General features: G+C 36.6%; 1 protein-coding gene across 8 annotated transcripts in view; it reads left to right on the forward strand.

The window, feature by feature from the left end:
• ptbp3 (polypyrimidine tract binding protein 3) overlaps positions 1-20461 on the forward strand; it is a 65866-nt gene that overhangs the window by 38359 nt on the left and 7046 nt on the right. For all 8 annotated transcript variants that reach the window (XM_042732230.1, XM_042732231.1, XM_042732232.1 and 5 more), the window contains 11 exons: positions 5092-5261; positions 7491-7637; positions 8318-8485; positions 9222-9332; positions 11888-12062; positions 14701-14775; positions 16232-16371; positions 17768-17801; positions 18197-18289; positions 19235-19451; positions 20029-20106. In XM_042732230.1, coding sequence (XP_042588164.1) covers positions 5092-5261; positions 7491-7637; positions 8318-8485; positions 9222-9332; positions 11888-12062; positions 14701-14775; positions 16232-16371; positions 17768-17801; positions 18197-18289; positions 19235-19451; positions 20029-20106 — 1408 coding nt within the window. The remainder of the gene's footprint in view (positions 1-5091; positions 5262-7490; positions 7638-8317; positions 8486-9221; positions 9333-11887; positions 12063-14700; positions 14776-16231; positions 16372-17767; positions 17802-18196; positions 18290-19234; positions 19452-20028; positions 20107-20461) is intronic.

A 20461-nucleotide genomic window follows, 5' to 3' on the forward strand; every position in this document is an offset into this window, starting at 1 on the left:
CCAGTTCTCTATTATAATTTTAACTACAAATCTTGCTATATGAAAATTATTTCAATTATGGTAAACAGTTTAGGTGTGGGATTGCAATCACTGAATAAGGCATTCAATGTGCTTAAAAATAATACATACAGATAATTCTAGTAATATGCATGCTATTGTCAGCAAAAAGTTAAGAAGTGAGAATATGGTCTTAAACTAACTGAGTTAGCCAAGTTTTTGCTAATTAAGACCATTTACAATTTTTTCAAAATTCCTTATGTGGACCATGCTCCCTATAACTATAGGGCCAAATTTGCCTACAGTTCTCCCGCTTAACTCATTTTCACAAATTTGGTGTCAGCATTGAGTTCAAGCGGCTGGCATTTGTTAAGTTCATTAAACCAACACTAGATCAAATAACGGCATCAATGATCTGCTTTGAAAACCTGTGGTATAAGATAGATGCAGTGATATGTCAGTAGTATGGTCACCATGTATAGGGGAAGTGGCCTTAAACTAAAGTGTGACCACTAATTTTGTTCTCATGCTTATTAATGCAGGACATTTTACCTTTTTTTTCACCATCCATCCTGTGCATGATTTTTACATAGATGGCAGGTTCAAATTTCAAAGGAATTCTTTATACTCATTTCCTCTGAAAAGCCGGTGGCTTATATCGATCCAGGGAGGGGTTCCCTTAATCACATTAAACACACATTTTAGAGTTGTTAACGGGCACAATGAAGATGAATCCCCGCCTTGAGTGAAGCCAGATGCCTTGATAAGGTTCAGGTGTATGGTCCAAATGTAACACAGAGTCATTGGAAAAGTGGGCCTTTCTGGCCGATGGGGAAAAATCTCATAGTGGCTGCTATGGTGTTCGTAAAGATGCCTGTCTCTTTGTCTCTAGGACACATTAGAGTCTCATCCAGTCTCTAGGACACATTAGAGTCTCATCCATGCATTATAAACAAATCCCTAGATGCAATAAAGGTTCAGGTATAATAATGCTAGGTGTGTCTTTATGCGTGCTGGGCTAAAATTTTTCATAATCGAGCTTATTCAAACTGCATGTTTTATATCCTAAGATGGGCCGCCAGGGGAAGAAAACTGCAGACGAAGAGCTATTCACGTCAGTTTATAGGTATTTTTAATTCAAAATGCTTTTTTTCTTTGTTGCACGCTGTGTTCAGCGTCCATGTTTGTGTATAAAATGGGAAAATGGATCATGAATGCTTCTTTTGCCTGTTCTGTAAAGGGGATTATCTTGTTTCTTTTCTCCATTTGTGGTTGCTCTCGCATGTGTTATGCGACTGCCTTCACATGCATTGCGTTATTCCCACTTGCAGAGGTTTTTTGTTTATGATTTCACCCTATTTAATCTACCCATGTTTTCTGTGTGCTGATAACATTAGATTTCTTGCAGATGCATGCTTGTTGATTTCATTATCTTGGTAAATATCGCTACAACTACAATGAATCTAGATTTTTGGGTCTGTACATGTAAGATACGACCTTAGTTCAATATTAATAAAGAAAAGGTTTTGTAGTTTGTAGTGGCCGGAAAAGAAGGCAGGAAATAATGGAAGTGAATGCCTTACGATTTTATCTGCTTGAAGGTACAGGCTGGCAGTACAGACGAATCAGTATGTCGTATGACATGAGTAAACAGGGTGTACAGCAAATATTCTTCTTGTTGGCTTTTCTAAGGTTTTTATCAAATTGCAAGATATCCCGTTTTAAGTGAATTTCACTAGATCCCCTGTTTTGTGGAAGAAGGCTAAAACAGCTGGTTATTATGTTGTGGAAGAATCTATTTGCTTATGGTTTTATTTGAGTTAGACAATTTGATGGTAGTAGCTTGTTGTTATAACACCCGTTTGTTGTCACTTATTATTATAGTTATTATGTGTGGGATAAGGTTTTGTTTCTTTCTATGGAGGCAATCCCCATATCTGAGTGAATTTCACTATGATAGAGAGGGACAATTATTCATTTTAGAAACAGGTTGTGGATATTGTTGATTTGATTGGGTTTGTTTCTTGTTTTATTTGTTGTATATTAGGTTAATTTCTATAGATCCCCTTGACAATTATTCATTTTAACAGCTCAAAAGTACATTTAATCGAATCTATTTTTTTGTTTTTTAGTGTGGATGTTTCTTTTTTTAATTGTAAGTGTTGTGTTATTGAATGTCTGTAGTTGTGTTAGTGAGAGTATGTAGTGTTTTGAGAGCAGATAAAGCCTCAAGGGACTAGGAGATGGGGTCTGTGCTGGGCTGTGAGAGCTTGAGTCTAGATCACTGTGTTGGGCTAAAGAGGAGAGGGTCTAGCTCACAAGGTACTGGGCAATGGAAGGGAGGATCTAGATCTCTGGACTAGGAAGGAAGGATGGGATCACTGTTAGTGGCGAGTCTAGATCACTGTGCTGGGCTGTGAGGGAATGGTCTAGATCTCTGGACTAGGAAGGAAGGATGGGATCACTGTTAGTGGCGAGTCTAGATCACGTGCGAGGGCTGGTGATGGGAAGGGTCTAGCCTCAGTGTACTGGGCAATGAAGGAGGGTTTAGAAGCTATGGGTCTAGAGGGGGGGATGGGGAATCACGGCGTAGGGGAGGGATCAGATCACTGTGCTGGGCTGTGACAGAAGGGTCTAGATCAATGTGCTGGTCTGTGACAGGAGGGTCTAGATCTCTGGACTAGGAGGGAGGTATGGGATCACTGTTAGTGGTGAGTCTAGATCACTGTGCTGAGCTGTGATGGAAGGGTCTAGATCAATGTACTGGGCGGTGACAGGAGGGTCTAGATCTCTGGACTAGGAGGGAGGGGTGGGATCACTGTTAGTGGTGAATCTAGATCACTGTGCTGGGATGTGAGGGAAGGGTCTAGATCTGTCTAGATCACTGTGCTAGATCCTCTGACTAGAGGGAGGGATGGGATCACTGTTAGTGGTGAATCAAGAATCACTGTGCTGAGCTCGTTGTGAGGGTCGGAGCTCAGTGGGCATGAAAGAACTGGGCAGTGAAAGGAGAGGAGGGAGGGATGGGATCACTGTTAGTGGTGAATCCAGATCACTGTGCTGAGCTGTGAGGGGAGGGTTTAGATCTCTGGACTACGAGGGAGGGATGGGATCACTGTTAGTGGTGAGTCTAGATCACTGTGCTGGGCTGTGAGGGAAGTGTCTAGATCTCTGAACTGGGAGGGATGGGATCACTGTTAGTGGTGAATCTAGATCACTGTGCTGAGCTGTGAGGGGAGGGTCTAGATCTCTGGACTAGGAGGGAGGGATGGGATCACGGGTAGTGGTGAGTCTAGATCACTGTGCTGGGCTGTGACAGGAGTGTCTTGATCTCCGAGCTGTGATAGGAGGGTCTAGATTGTTGGACTAGGAGGGATGAATGAGATCACTGTGTTGGGCTGTGAGGGGTCAGTCTAGATCACATTTCAAACTCTGGTCTTGGAGTGCCACTGTCCTGCAGAGTTTAGCTCCAACCAGCTTCTAAATGCCTGCATCAAAGTTTCTAGTAATCCTGACAAGCCTAATAGCTTGTTCAGGTGTGTTTAATTAGGGTTGGAGTTAAACCCTGCAGGACAGTGGCCCCCTGGGAACTGAATTTGACACCCCTTATCTAGATCTCTGGACTGGGATTTAGGGGTGGGATCATCACTGTGTTAGGCTGTGAGGGTGAGTCTAGATTACTGTGCTGGGCTGTGACGAGGGTCTAGATCACTGGGCTTTGAGGGAGGTATTTGATCACTGTGCTGAGCTGTGAGGATAGGGTCTAGATTACTGGACTGGGAGTGAGGGATTGGATCACTGTGCTGGTCTATGAGGAGCCAGATCACTAGGCTGTAAGGGGAGGGTCTGGATCACTGTATTGAGCCTGTTCATTTTTTTTCAACTGTGTCTGTATGTCCTGCTGATGGCAGCACTTTCTTTTGTGCACTGCTGTTTCTCTGTGCCTCCTCTCGTCGACAGGCTTAACTTTGGAAAGAGAGAGTGTATCAGTGCATGAGAGAGAGATCTCACTTTCACTTGTCCTCATGGACTACTGCATTCATCATGGATAAATTGGTACCATTTCTACCTAACATACACACATGCAAACTGAGGAAGATTTGACCCATATTTTAATGTATCTGAATAAGTTTTCCCTGTATTACAGTAATAGAGCTTTTAAGTTCATTGCTCATGCATGACCTACCAATAACTAGACAAATACATAATTCGAGAGTCTAACAATGCAGCAATTTCTGCACTTGTTTTGTTTCGCTTCTGCAATTACTTCAGGGTAAAGTGTGCAACTTTCCTGTGCTAAAATGCTTTCTCCTAACCAAGTTTAATGTTCAGAGACAATTTGAAGAAAAACATCCTATTTTAGACTTCTGTTATTTTCTGGTCCGATGGTGTAATTTTTGGGGCAGGACTGGCTGTTTGGCTAATAATGAGAATTTAGCCCAAATTACCACATGTCTGCCTACTGTAGGTTGTAATGTGTCTTGGTAAAAAAAATAAACATATAACACACCATCTTTTCATTTTTCACCTGACACTGAGACTGATACCGATTGTTTGGATGTTGTTATCTGCAATCAGACGATCACAAGCAGCGCAAGAGCTTGAAAAAAAGCTGCAAGGGTTGAAAGCTGAGGCAGGCACTCAGCCACGGTCTGTCTCTGTTAAACCTGTCACCAGCCTGTGATGTGCCCCTGGACATAGCCAAGTGCCAAACGCCCCACAATGGGTGCCATTTGGAGTCTTGACAGGCTACAGAGGCCTGCTTAATCCTGTAAGAGGCTTGTCGTATTGTTTTGAGGGGAAGTGACAGAGATGCTGCCCACCACTGTCGTATTGTCTGTTTTGTGTTTCTGCCCATGTCTGTTTGTCTGGTATTTCTTGACCTTCATTGAGGGTCCTTTGTGAGGCCAAAACATTGCAAAATATTTTGTAACCGTGACCTTTTTGGTGTCAGTCAATCGATAATAATAGTGTTTGGTGTCTGACGGGTCTTGCTTTTGTAATATCCATGTACATCAGTGCCAGTTTTGGCATTTGGAAAACTGGTAAAATTAAAAAATTATAATCTGTCTTTTTCTTTTTCCTTTTTGGCAGCTAATGGCACTGACGATAAAAAGTATAAAGGAGAACGATCTCCTTGTGACCCCTCCCGTGTCCTCCACATCCGCAGAGTTCCCATCGAAGTGTCCGAGGCAGAGGTCGTCTCACTAGGAGTCCCTTTCGGCAAAGTCACCAACCTGTTGTTGCTTAAAGGGAAAAACCAAGTAGGTGCTCCATTAACCTGCAAACATATCTCTGCCCTTTCTTTCAGCTCTGTAAGCATTTTGCAGCATGACCATTTGAACCTCAGGCATTTAAGAAACACTGATGGGTTTGAAATTTGCCTTTTGAGATTCTCTGACCTCACCTTATGCTTTCATGTTGGTTTAGCAGTGGAATTTCCGGATTAAACGGCATGAATAAGATCAGAGAAAACCAGCATATATATTCCCACTGTTAAACCTCTGTGTAGTTCATCACAGTGTAACTAACATGATTTAGGAAATGTAGGCCTACTTCCTCTGTGCAGACAATGGAAACAATACCATTGTTTCAGGCATTGTCTTGGACAAAAAAAATGAAGCTTATTATTATTGCTGTCAAATGATTAATCGAGATTAATCGCATTCAAAATAAAAGTTTTTGTTTACATAATATATGTGTGTGTACTGTGTATATTTATTATGTATACATAAATACAAACACATGCATTTATATATTTAAGAAAAATATGTTATGTTTATATATTAAATATATTTATGTATAATATAAAATATAAGAATGTGAATATATAAATGTATAAATGTAATTATTTTCAAATTTATTTTTTATTTATTTATATCTACATATTAAATATACACAGTACACATACATATATTATATAAACAAAAACATTTATTTTGGATGCGATTAATTATTTGATATATATTACTTATTAAGATTTATTTTAGGCAATTAAGCATGTTCTCAGTAAAAAATATATATATATATATATATAATAATATACTTAAATTCTAAATGTAAACATCATGGGATTTTTTTTCATGATTTAAACTAAAATTAGGATTTGTATTAAGGATGGTATTTTTGAAAATGGTTTATAGATAGGGTGTAAAGTAGCACGAGTATACATTGTATGCCGGTCCCAAAGTTCCAGTCTAAAGTAGCACGAGTATACATTGTATGGGTAAAAATGTTCTTTTATGCCAAAAATCAGGATATTAAGTAAAGATAATATTAGTTGATTTTTTTTTAGTAATATGCATCACTAAGAACTTCCATTTGGACAACTTTAAAAGCAATTTTTTTAAACATTTTTTTTTTCTTTTTTGCACCCTCAGTTTCCAGATTTTCAAATAGTTGTATCTCTAACACTGTCCCATCCTAACAAACCATACATCAATGGAAAGCATATTTATTCAGCTTTCAGATAATGTATAAATCTCAATTTCCATAAATTGAACATTATCAATGGTTTTGTGGTCCAGGGTCACATCTGTGTTACAGTAATGATAATGTGTATATATATATATATATATATATATATATATATATATATATATATATATAGATATATATATATGATATCTATATATATATATAGGTATGTATATATATATATGTGTATTATAAGAATAATTACAAATCTAAGGTTAGTTTTTTAATAGTTTAGACTGAACTGAATTATGACCCTGATATTTCTTTTTTTTTTTTTCATGAGACTGACCTATAAAAAAAAAACAAAAAAAAAAACTAAGAAACACCATCATCAAAGAATCATTTTTGTTTTTTTTTTTTTTTTATTTGTGTATGGTGAGTGGTGGGGTCAAGGGTCTGTTTTTGTTTTTGATTAGTTATTGATGGTGATTGATAGTGAATTGTGTGTGCTTTCTTTCAAATCAAGGTCCATCTAATAACAGATGCCCTGCAAAAACACAGCAGTCTCCCACTCGGGCATCTTTTCATATTCAAATAGAAACTGGCATATTTAGACAAGAAAAGACAGGCAGACAGATTTCTAATGCCCCTGTTGCATAATATGTTGTTTGCTGCTTGATTTGATTGAAGCTTCAAAAGATTCTGTTTATTGTCAGATTCTGCATCTATAAATCTTTCACACCTTGCTTGATGAGGTCAGAATAATTATTAGAGGTATCTGTTAAGATAAGCATCACTACTGTATTGCTCATGCTTAGGGTTAGTGATTTGAACAATACTTTAACTCGAAGTATTAAACATTGTCGTGCCACAGACAAGATTAAGCTTGTTCTATTGTCCATCCATAAGTGCAAAGCAGCACTTCTTTATCTCCATTTCTTTTAACCCACTAATATTTATTTCATTTGCATTAAAACTAAGAAAAAGTTGGATTAACTGACACCACACATGCAATTATCTGAATGCCGTTGTTATCAGGGTTGAGCACTTACAGTATGTCTGTCTTTGCACTGCAGGCTTTTATAGAAATGGCTTCTGAAGAAGCAGCAATCACCATGGTCAACTACTACACCACAGCCACACCCCATGTCCGCAACCAACCCGTCTACATCCAGTATTCCAACCACCGTGAGCTCAAGACTGATAATCTGCCCAATCAGGGGGTAAGAATTACTGTCACTCCAAACACTTTTAAATACCTCTTTCCGTGGCATAGTAGAGTTAATGACATCCAAGATTATATAATATAGAGTTAATGACATCCAAGATTATATAATATTTGTTTTTTTTATTGGTGTTAAGTTGTAATTAAATTATTATTTACACCTTTGATACATGCTATTTTACTACCATTAAAAAAAAAAAAAAAAATACTTTACAAAATTTTAAAGGTAAGTTTTTTTCTAGCTATCTAGCTATGACAGCCTGAAACAACCTTGCAAAGTCATAAAGTGGCAAAGAAAAAGAAACTTTCTGAAAAGAAAATTTCTGACCTTGTTTATAGGTGGAAATGTCCCACTATGTTTCCGACAGGCTCTAACATTAAGCCTATACATAACCCTAATATTATTTAGCTTGTTTTCTTTTTATGAACTGGTGCAAATGGTATCTCTGCATATTTAGTGCCTCCTTTATTCTTTTGTTTTACCCAGAGCTATTAGTTTTACAATATGTAAAATGGCTCATTACAGAGTCATTTGCTGATAGTGCATTTTAGTGCCTTGGGAATCAGGCATACCCACTAGTGCAGTAGTAAGATTGAGGTGTATTTGCGTGTATTCTGCATGAGTGTAAAGTTTTAGAAGAGTTTAAAGAATGTTAACCCTGTATGTCTCATTTGTAGAGGGCTCAGGCTGCTCTGCAAGCTGTCAATGCAGTGCATTCTGGGAATATGACTCTCTCTGGGACTGCGACAGCCAGTGACGGTGGAATGATGCCGGGACAGAGTCCTGTGCTTCGTTTAATCGTAGAGAATCTCTACTACCCAGTGTCTCTAGAAGTGCTACACCAGGTAAAACTACACTATACAGAAACTGTATGATTCTTTCATATAACGCTTGTCATTGATCTCAAATAGGTCTGGAAATTGGCGCTGATAACTGATTCAATTCTGATTCAGAAGCCTTTGATTAAGTTTTTACTTGATACCAACTTTCATTTTGATATTTGGGAATATTTTTATTACAATATCAGCATGGTTTTTCAATCACATTTGCACTAGATCGATATATCAATTTATATAATGACATGCAGAGAAAAAAACAGTGCTTTTTAGCTTTCTGCAATATATCAAGCAGGATTTTTCCGTTGTAGTCTCAAATACTTTATTTGCCTTTATTTGTTTGCTTGCACTGTTTTCACTGTTTACCATGTACACTTCCTGCTTTATCACCTAGTGACCTTGTAAAACTCCCTTTCAACAAGGTCAAAGTGGCACAAAATGCTTGTGTTTAGAGGTTTCATGTAGCCCAGTCGTGTGGAACGCAAAAGTGGTGGAAACCAGCATCTTAAACCAGCCTGAGGTTGTTTACTGGTGGGATAAAAGGCTGGTTTCCACTGGAGACTGGTCAAGTTTATTGTTTTTTACTGGGATTCTGACCATTTATTGTTAGGCTGACCATCTAAACCAGCTCAAAACCACCTTGGACCTCCAGCTAGACTGAAGAAGAGCAAACCACCTTTGGCTAGTTTAAACTAGATGTTCTAACATATCTGTTTTTGATGTTCTTGTCTTCTCCTTAATTTAGATCTTCTCCAAATTTGGGACGGTCCTGAAGATCATTACCTTCACCAAGAACAACCAGTTCCAGGCCTTGCTACAATATGCAGATCCAATGAACGCACATCACGCCAAAGTGGTCAGTACTGAAATATAACCCTACAAAGCGCTCTTGTTATCTCATTGGTGGGATGAACTGGGTTGGCAGCCGTGCTAGTTTATTTCCTCAGGCTGTCTGTGGAGACAGATGGTTTATCTGTGGTCAGCTCTGCTTCCTAATTGTTCGGCCGCCCCGTATAATCAAAGCTTCACGATCAATCACGAGGCTGCTCACACCTGTCCTCCATCACCTAATTGTTGGCGCTCTCTGGTATTTTTTGGTGCAGAGCCGAAAATTTGTCAAAGCAACAGGAAGACGGCAGGAAAACCAGCTCCCAGTAGACTGCACAAATCAAACCGGCCCTGTAATTAATATGTCACCGTGAGGTTATCTAATGAATGCCAATGCAGCTCACCAGGGGAAAAAGAGCTCGCAAGTAATTACTCCTCTGGTCTGAGGGTGTTATCTATTGTGCGGCTGCCATGTTGCATTGCTTCCTTGCACAAAGAGAGTATTTGTTAGTGTAACAGGAGGGGTGGGGACAGGGGTCTTTTTTGAAATGGGCGATGAAGCCCCCCTTCCTCCCATTTGAAATTGCTACAAAAAAGGAACAATTGTTCACAAATGCACCTTACTTTCTCAGCATCTGTGGCTGGATGCAAGTGATTATCAATTGCAGAAATGTAACACTGAGTACATTTTTAAATGATATGAAAATTACATACAGTAGCATTCAAAAGTTGAATTAATGGATAGTTTTATTCAGCAAAGATGCATTACATTGATCAAAAGTGACAGTAAAATCGTTACAAAATATTTTATTTCAAATAAATAATGTCTTTAAAATGATGACTTTAAATTCATCAACAGTGCTGGATAGTAACTCATTGCATGTAATCTGGATTTCATAATCAGGTTCCAAAAATTAAGTATTGGTAATTTTAAAATATTTGTGATCAGACAATTTTTTTTATTGATTACATGATTACATATTATTCACATGGTCACATGACATTGAGGTAAACTGGTATAATATTTCAAGTGTTTTATTTTGATTGTTGTAATTTTGAAAAGATTCATTTTAACTTAACTAGCTGTTCATTAAATTCACAAAACCTGAAACTTTGACGTAATATAATGTGTAATGCACTTCATGCTGCTAATAACAGCAAATGGAATATGTTTTTCTTCTTTTTGTATTTTTATATCAATATGATACAAGATTATCTATTTTTTTGCTGAAACTTTATAATATATATATATACTATATATATATAATATATATATATATATGATATATATAGCATATATATATATATATATAAAAAAAAAAAAAAAAAGGGATTTGATGTTTTTAATGTGCTTGTTTCGAAACCTCTACCCACCCTCAAACTTGTGAAGGGTAGTCTATATATTTCTGCTATAATGGTAAGGTGTTGAATTGCAGTTGCTAAGGTGTTCTGAGTGTTTTCCAGCATGTTGCTTTGCAGTTTCTAGGGCGGTTTGAGTGGGATGGTTGCTTATCAGCCCAAAAGAGTCAAAAGAGCCCACCCTCGAGTCCTTACAATAATCTAAAGTGTAGATTTGGCATTAAGTATAAGACAATGAGATAATTTTATCATCCAACCCTGACTGCTTAAAGCCAACGGCACAGACTTCTGCAGAACAGCTCTTTATTCGTCCCTGTCGTTGCTCAGGCCACTGTCAGGATTAGATGTGATTTGCATTTGTCATCAGGGTTTAGTTACATGAACTGGCTCCACGGGAGAAGTTATTTCACATCGCCTCCGCCCCGCCAAACCTGCTTCAGGCCTACACAGACAATTCAATAATAAAAATGTCACACTGGATTAAGAGGCAAACTCTGTCATGTTGAGTGGAGATTTTATTTTCTTATCTAAGGTTTATATATATCCAAAATGGCCATAACGAGATGGAGATTATGGGCAAACTGACCAGAGAAAGCCGTTTTTGTCACTGTAATGGTTGATACTCAGTGCCAATACAGGGAAAGATTACTTTAAATGAAAATGATCTCTTTTCTTGCAAATATATTTTGAGGTTGAGTTTATATCGATTTGTTTTCACTGCACATGTTGCTTTTCATTCCGTTTGGCTTTGGACTTTGTCCTCCCTTTTTCTCAGGAACCATTAAAAGGGCTCAGTGGAGATACTAACCTTGTGACTGCGGCTTCTTCTAGATCTGTTTTAAGAGTTTGGCTGTCGCTTGCTTTAAGATATTGATTAACAGATAGAAAAACTGAGAGGAGATGCTCAGGCTCCATTAATCCCTGATGTAATGAAGTAGAGCAGGTGCAATCAATGAGAATGTGCCGGAACAGACCAATGTCCTGTGATCGGAAAGACAAACACGCTTCGGCTGTCTGCTTGACTGCATGGATGACATGCAATGCTGGGTGAATCTAATGAGAAAATAAAAATATTTTCATTATATACTGTATCAGTACATGTGAATTCTCGAGTAAACATGTGCAAAACACTTAATTTTTCTAAAATAGACTTGTTTTTATTTAAGCAAAGTATAATTTCTTTGTGAGAGCATTGCATTATAATGTTTAATGTGTCTGTGTCAGGCTTTGGATGGGCAGAACATCTACAACGGCTGCTGCACTCTGCGTGTTGAATTCTCCAAGCTGACCAGTCTGAATGTGAAATACAACAACGACAAGAGCAGGGACTTCACACGTCTAGACCTACCCTCAGGGGACGGGCAGCCCACGCTGGACCCCACCATGCAGACCGCTTTTGGTAAGACACATACAAATGAAAATTTCCTGAAAATGTACTCCCTCTCAGGCTATTCAAGATGTGGATGAGTTTGTTTCTTCATATTTGGAGGAAATGTAGCATTACATCACTTGCTCACCAATGGGTCCTCTACAGTGAATGAGTGCCGTCAGAATGGGGGTCCAAACAGCTGATAGAAACATCACAATAATCCACAAGTAATCCACACCACTCCAGTCCATCAGTTAACATCTTGTGAAGTGAAAATCTCTGAGTTTGTAAGAAACAAATCCACCATTAAGACATTTTTTTCTGGCTAAAATACGAGTCCTTTATCCGCAATACTATACCACAATTCTTATCTGAATCAGGAGAGAAATATGCACAGACGAAGCACTGTTTATAAGTGAAAATTGTCCAAAACAGTTCTGAACTAATATGCAGGTGGATTTTGATGTGGGTGACAACAGAGGATGGGCTTTTTTACTGAAAGAGTTATTATGGATTGTGGACTAGTATGTTTGTTTCTTCCAAACACATGCACAAGACATTAACTGATGAACTGGACTGGAGTGGATTACTTGTGGATTATTGTGATGTTTTTATCAGCTGTTTGGACTCTCATTCTGACGGCACCCATTCACTGCAGAGGATCCACTGGTGAACAAGTATTGACCCTATACTTTGTTGATATTCTAGTTTGCAATATTCCATTAATTTGTGTGTGTGTGTGTACACTGACATTTAGTTTTTTAATCAAACCTGTCCGTTTATCTAAAACTTCTTTTCCATTAGAAATAGCAGTGTAACAGATCCTCACTTCCTCTTTACCTGGACGATCCACGTGTGTTTTATTATAATGCTATCGGTTGGTTGCATGCACACTATCAAAGGGCATGCCTTATCGCACATGCACACACACTTCTGTGGGCTGGACAGTGTTTGCAGGGTAGATGTATTGTGTGTGTGTGAGTGTCAGAGGGGGCGGCAGATAACTGTGGCTGCCCATCCACGCATCTTGTTGTCTCAAACTCGGTAAATCACTCGCGCTGTCTAGAGCGAGAGGCCGTGTGGATACTGATAAGGCCAGTGTGTATTCTTGTGTGTGTGTGTGTGTGTGTGTGTAAATCAGAGCTGATGAATTGTTTCTGGGCACAGCCAGGAATCTCAGGGGCGCTCGATGACGTCTCCAGACGCCCGCTAAAGCAATAAAAGCTGTTCAAATGGCAGCTTTTATTAGACCACTGCCATTTTGTCGGTCTTCTTCCGCAACGCCCCTCATGAAAATGTTTTATTGTTGTCGGTTGGACTGTTTTGAAATTTACGTACACTGCTTGTTCTGAGCTCTATGGTGGTTCACATCTCAATAGGCTGAATAAATCCATTTTAAACAATGGTGTCACACTTAAGCCGGTCCCTTCTGGGAATTCGAGATATTAGATGGGCAAACTGTGAATTACGTGAACGTGCATGTCTCAGCGAGCCAAATTATAGGATGATAATAAAACTGTGATGATATAGGGAGTACAGGACAAATGCATGTGCACGTCTTTTATAGATTGTGCTGGTATACTGTTAATAATATTTATTAAGGCTCTCACAGGGTTAGTGATTTTATATTAAGTTTAACTTTCATGACTCTAAAATGTCATGGTGTAACCAGTACAAAGTAATAATGTATTGATCTTGCACCTTGAAATACATTTTTATTATTGTCACTATTATTATTGTTTGGGTAATTTTTGTGAGTTGCATCGCATGACAAAATGCATTAACAAACTAGCCATCTCATAGATGGTCAAAAAAATCTGAAATGTTATTTCATTTGTAAATATTTGTTTTGCTTTTCATAGCAGGGAACCCATTGATAACAATGAACAATATATTTACAATATTATATATGTCAGAAATAGTGCTGTCAAACGATGAATCGCACCCAAAATAAAAGTTTTTGTTTTGCATTAAATATGTACATGTATTGTGTATATTTATTATGTGTATATATAAATACACACACATACAGTATATGTTTTAAAAATATTTGCCTTTATACATTTATATATTCATATTCTTATATTTTATATTATATATAAATATATTTAATATATAAGCATAACATTTTTCTTAAATATATACATGCATTTGTTTATATTTTTATATACATAATAAATATACACAGTACACACACCTATATTCTGTAAACAAAAACTTTAATTTCGGATACGATTAATCATTCGACTAGTCAGAAACGAATCCTCAATCCATCATTCTTAAAAATACTGTTGTATTTGACATATATGACATACATAAAAATTACATCAAATAATCAGATGGTATCATGGATATACACTGATTTAATTTGTATGTAAATATACAGTATATATATATAGGTTTATTTTTTATCTTTGTAACAAAGCTTTTATTTTCATTGTTATCAAAGCAGTTGCATAACAATGATACAAGTATAGTTTTACACCCCCGAAGAAATATCAAAATGAATTTTAGTTCAATAATTAAATCTTTTGCCTGAAGAATAGGTGTCATTTATGTCAGTGTAGATGCACACACACTGCCATCACTATGCTGTTTTGTGCTTGTGCTCTCATTTTATAAATCAGTTGTTTGCCGTTGCTGACCCTGTGTGTGTGTGTGTGTGCAGGGGCTCCTGGGATAATTTCCTCTCCATACCCCGGGGCGGCTGGTTTCGCCCCTGCTATCGGTTTCCATCAGGCAGGTGAGCTTTCAGACCGAGTCACACTCTCAAATCACATCTCAGTAATGGAGGCAGCGTCGTGCTGCTCACGACAGTCTTCAGACTGAATAATCAGAGGTATTACTGTGTCATCACCCGAGCCACTTGCGGGACGCATCTGCAGATTGACACCAGCAAAATGAGCAAAGTGAAGAGGGACTAACACAAACACAAGTATTGATGTCACATTTAAAAAAGATTGAAAGCTTTGCATTCAGAATTGGCTATTGATTCGTTCGCACCGTTTTGATTTATGCGATCAATGCATCCAATTTAAGTGCATTACATTTTTCATATAATAAAATGTAATCGCTAAAGTCACGGTGCAGTCTTAATTAATGTTTATCAAAGACAACATTTAATATTAATCACATAATATTTATTTAAAAATGTTTTAAAAACATTTTAATATGAGTTAAATAATATATACACTGCTGTTAAAAAGTTTGGGGTCTTTAAGATTTTAAAATGTTTTTGAAAGAAATCACTTTTCCTCACCAATGTGGCATTTGTTTTATCAAAAATACAGTAAAAATAAATATTATTACAATTTAAAATAACTGTTTTCTATTGTAATATATTTCTGCGATGCAAGGCTGAATTTTCAGCATCATTACTGCAGTCTTCAGTGTCACATGATCCTTCAGAAATCATTCTAATATGCTGATTTGCTGCTCAAGAAACATTTCTGATTATTATTATTATTATTAAGTTGAAAACAGTTGTGCTGTTTAATATATCTGTGGAAACCGACATTTCTCAAAAGAACAGCTTTTTTTTTGTAGAAATCTTTTATAACATTATAAATGTCTTTACTGTCACTTTTGGACAATTTAATGCACCCTTGCCGAATAAAATCATACATTTTTATAAATCATACAGACCCCAAACATTCAAACAGCAGTGTATTATTTATCATATTAAAAATAAAACATGTATTCACCCTCGAGTTGTTCCAAATGAAATAATTTCTCCACTTCTGTCACAAAAATTATGGCATTATCAAGGCCTCAGTCAAATAAAAGTACCATTAATAATATCATAACAAACATATCAGTATTTTAATATCAGATCTCAAAGTACAAAAGTCCCATCCTGCGTTATTTACCACTGAATGTTTTTCAGATAATTTGTCCTTCACATATTAAGCATGTTGTGAATGCTGTTTCACTCTCGAGCTTGGCTGTGTTTTCACACTCCTGACCCTGATCTCTGCTGGCTTTATTTAAACCTCTTACTACCCCGACCATCCGATTCAATACTCATTTGGACTAAATTTATCCAGCATGCCTGAACACATTGATTTGATAAGCTATTACAAGAAGACCTTATGTTGTTTATCTGAAAGAGCGGCAACAGGTTGTGAAAACGGATGATTGTTCTAGAAGGTTCCCTTCCTCTCTCTCACGTCTCCCCTCCCCATCTGCGCCCCGCTCAGGTCTGTCTATGCAGACGATGCCTGGTGCTCTGGGACATCTCACCATCCCTTCATCAGCAATGACAGGACGGATGACCATCCACGGCATGGCCCCCACCGCCATCCACTCTGTGCTCCTCGTCTCCAACCTCAACCCCGAGGTGAGCCCCCCCCAACACCACCGTCCCACGACATAACTGATGTCAACACGAGCGACTAACCTTTCTCTGTGAGCCCTTTCACCACAAACCTGTCATTTATATGGCATACAATTGATTACAGCTGTAGGAAAGAGTTTACAGTTATACTGTAAGTGCCCTTCGAAAAGCATTTAAGTTCTGAATCAGTCTGTCTGTCTATATTCTATTTTTCATTTTAATGTTTTAGTAATTTTGTTGTGTTTGTCATTTCTGTTATTTATGTCTGTGTTGTTTGTATTCATTTAAAATTTTTTAGTTATATTAGTATCAAGTTAATCTAAAGGAAAATATATATTCTGAAATATATTTATTTTTTCTGTTTGTTTATTTTATTTCTAGTTACAAGAATGTTTTTAAGGTTTTAGTTCATTGTAATAATAACCCTAATTCCTAATTAATAGTATTATAACTTGCCTAAATAATAAAAATAATAAATATTATTATTAACATTATTATGATGATGATGATGATTATTATTATTATTTTACATGTAGACACCAATATTGTTTTTTTATGGCTGATACTGATAATTAGAATACAGATCTAGATACTGTCATCCAGATAATATAATATAATATAATATAATATAATATAATATTTTACATGTCTAGATAATTTTTTTTTGATAATATAATATAATATAATATAATATAATATAGAAATATTATCACTTGCCAAGAACTGCATGTTTTCTATGTGAATAAATTGTAATGTGATTTTTTTTTGTGTTATAAGATGTGTTTTCAGCATCAGTTTTCAGTGTCACATGATAAAATGCCATTTATTCTATATTGTTGTGATGATTTGCTGAATTTCAGAAACATTTATTAATATTCCACAAATACTTCTTCTAATATTGTTTGCTGATTAGCTGCTCAAGAAACATTTATTAATATTAATGTTGAAAACGGTTGTGCTGCTTCACATTTTTTTGTTTTTTGTTTTTTTTTTATTTGTATGTATTTTTTAATTGAAATGTTTTTTTTTTTTTTAAATGTTTATGTGTGTTTTTTGGTGTTTTGTATTTTTTTGTGCTATTAATTTTTTTTTTGTTGTTAAAAGAGTATGTGTTAGGAGTGTAAACACTCACTGACCGTTACAGTGATTCCCTCCAGTCTTTTTTCTCATCCTATGAACTAATCCAAACCTATTTTCATGCGTCTTTATTAAGTCTCAGGAGCTGATGTCACAAGGAACTTTCTTCATTTAATTCTGCATTCACATTGAAGTGATCAGTGTCAATCACCACATCTATTAATGTTTCTTCATACATTTTACACATATTCATTTCATCTTTTTCCAGCGCTTTTTACATTTTAGCACTGAGTGATCTCTGATAATGTCCCATCTCTTGCAGAGCATATCTCCACACGGGCTCTTCATTTTATTCGGTAAGGTGAATTTATTACTCCTCAGACGGCTGTTTTTATGAAGGCAGTAGAGGTTAGAAGCTGAGCAATGAGACCATTTCCTTATGAACACAGTCGCGAGATTATTTACAGATTATGACCCCGTCATATGAATGTTCAAATTCTCCCATACACACGCTCAGTGTGTGCCATTGTTATTATCCCTACAATTTAATAAGTGTCAACATCAGAGACAGACCTTCGTGTGAGTGATATCCTTTAAAATGTTTGCTCGTCTGAGCATGTGAGGAGCCACTGTCGCCATCTTCCTTCAATAATGAAGCACTGAGATCTGCACATAGTGTATTATTTGCTGTAAATTGTGTTCACTGTGTGTTTGAGCACAAAAAATCTAAATTTCTCTTTTATCCCGGCAGGAGTGTATGGAGATGTTCACCGAGTCAAGATTCTGTTCAACAAGAAAGAGAATGCTTTAATACAGATGGCAGACGCCACGCAAGCCCAGCTCGGTACGTCAGGCATTACACTGAAATCCTTTTCATCTTGATACATTCGCTTCATCCTTTGATCAGGTGTCTTTATCGGCATGTTCTGTGTCTGTATTAAAGCTACAAATCATTTTCATCAAATATTCTAATGCAGTTTAGTAATAGATTATGGAATGGTGCGAGGAGAAATGAAAGGACCTGTACACACTGCAAAGGTTTTGTTGTGATAACCGTATTTAAATGCATTTACATGTAAATTAACATAATAATGGTTTTGCAAACAATGTACAGTACACAGAAATTTATGTAAAAATAGTTTTGCTATTGATTTACAAATTACCTTTTTTGTTTTATCAGTTTTATACAGTAATTTGTGTTTGAATCAATTTGCAAATGATTTACACAAATTTACTTTAAAATGTTTTGTGAAACTATTAACTGAACTTTATATAATAATGGTTTTATGCACAATTTTCACCGAAATTTATGTAAAAATGGTTTTGCTATTGGTTTAAACATTAATTTACATAAGAATGTTTTTTACAAACAATGTACAGTTCATGTATGAATGAACCTAAGAATGATTTTATTCATGTTTTATACAGTACATTTATGTATGAATCAATTTTCAAATATTTACCCAAATTTACATAAAGGTTTTGTGAATTATTCACACAGAAATTTGCTTTAGAATGGCTTCATGTATGATTTACACAGGTTTTATGTTGGAATGGTTTTGATATTTTATACAGTTTTTGCATTTTATACAGTAATTTATGTAAGAATCATTTAGCAAAAGGATCTTTCAGAACTTTGTGTGTGTGTAAAAATGCTGGGAAAAAACTCTTATGCATGAGTTTTTGTTGTTCAAATGTAAGAAGAAGGTTTGTTCAGTGTAAGTGTAATATGATGCGTCTCAGGGTTAAAGCTTATCTGTAACACATTATCTCTGGGTTTGTTTGTGAGCCATGAGCCATTTGAACGGTCAGCGTCTGCATGGTAAGGTGATCCGTGTGACCATCTCGAAGCACCAGACGGTGCAGCTCCCCAGGGAGGGTCAGGAGGACCAGGGCCTGACCAAAGACTTCAGTGGGAGCCCGCTGCACCGCTTCAAAAAGCCCGGCTCCAAGAACTTCCAGAACATCTTCCCTCCCTCCGCCACCCTGCACCTCTCAAATATCCCGTGAGTGACTGGCACACACCCACACGCTCATACAGCAGGTTACAAACAACTTCTACAAAAAACAACCCAGTTTTGCTGGAGCAACATTTGTTGTTTGAATTTCCTGAATTTCCAAAATGATTGATCTTTCTTTTATGCCAAAAATCATTAGGATATTAAGTAAAGATCATGTTCCATGAAGATATTTTGTAAATTTCCTGATATTAATTTATGATAATTTTTTTTTTTTTTAGTGATATTTATTGTTTAGAAATTTATTTGGACAACTTTAAAGGTGATTTTCTCAATATTTTGATTTTTTTTTTGACTCAGATTCCAGATTTTCAAATAGTTGTATCTTGGACAAATATTGTCCATTCCTAGCAAACCACACATGAATGGAAAGCTTATTTATTCAGCTTTCAGATGATTTATAAATCTCAATTTTGACAAATTGACACTTAAAACTGGTTTTGTGGTCCAGGGTCACATATTATCATATTAGCAGTTGTTTTTACTCCACTGGAAGTTTTGCATTATTGTTGGCATCAGATAAGGTGCTATTTTTTGTCCTTTGTTTGTTTCTTTCCTCCCCCAGTCCCTCCACTACGGATGATTTTCTGAAAGACCTGTTTGCCAGTTCTGGATACACAGTCAAGGCCTTCAAGTTTTTCCAGTGAGTTCTCTTCACATTTGTTTTTGTTCTCAGCCTTCATTTATTTTAATAAGTATTTGTTCACATGGGGAAGAGTTTGCTCGCTTTCTTCATGGCAACATGGCCGATAAGGATGAGTTGTTTTGTGAAAACACATAAATGGAATGTTAAAAACATTGTCTTAATGATCTTCTAAAAAGTGAACAGTGATTTTAAGTGAGTTTGCTAGGAAAACGTGTAGTTAGGTGGCCCTCGAGGAGCAGAAATGGACACTTGTTTTTTTTACATTTTTTAAAGGTATATTTCACCCAAAAATGAGAACTCTGTCATCATTTACTCACCTTCCACTTGTTCCAAACTTTTATGAGTTTCTTTC

This window comes from Cyprinus carpio, chromosome B10 (assembly GCF_018340385.1).
Source record: "Cyprinus carpio isolate SPL01 chromosome B10, ASM1834038v1, whole genome shotgun sequence".
Taxonomy (NCBI): Eukaryota; Metazoa; Chordata; class Actinopteri; order Cypriniformes; family Cyprinidae; genus Cyprinus; species Cyprinus carpio.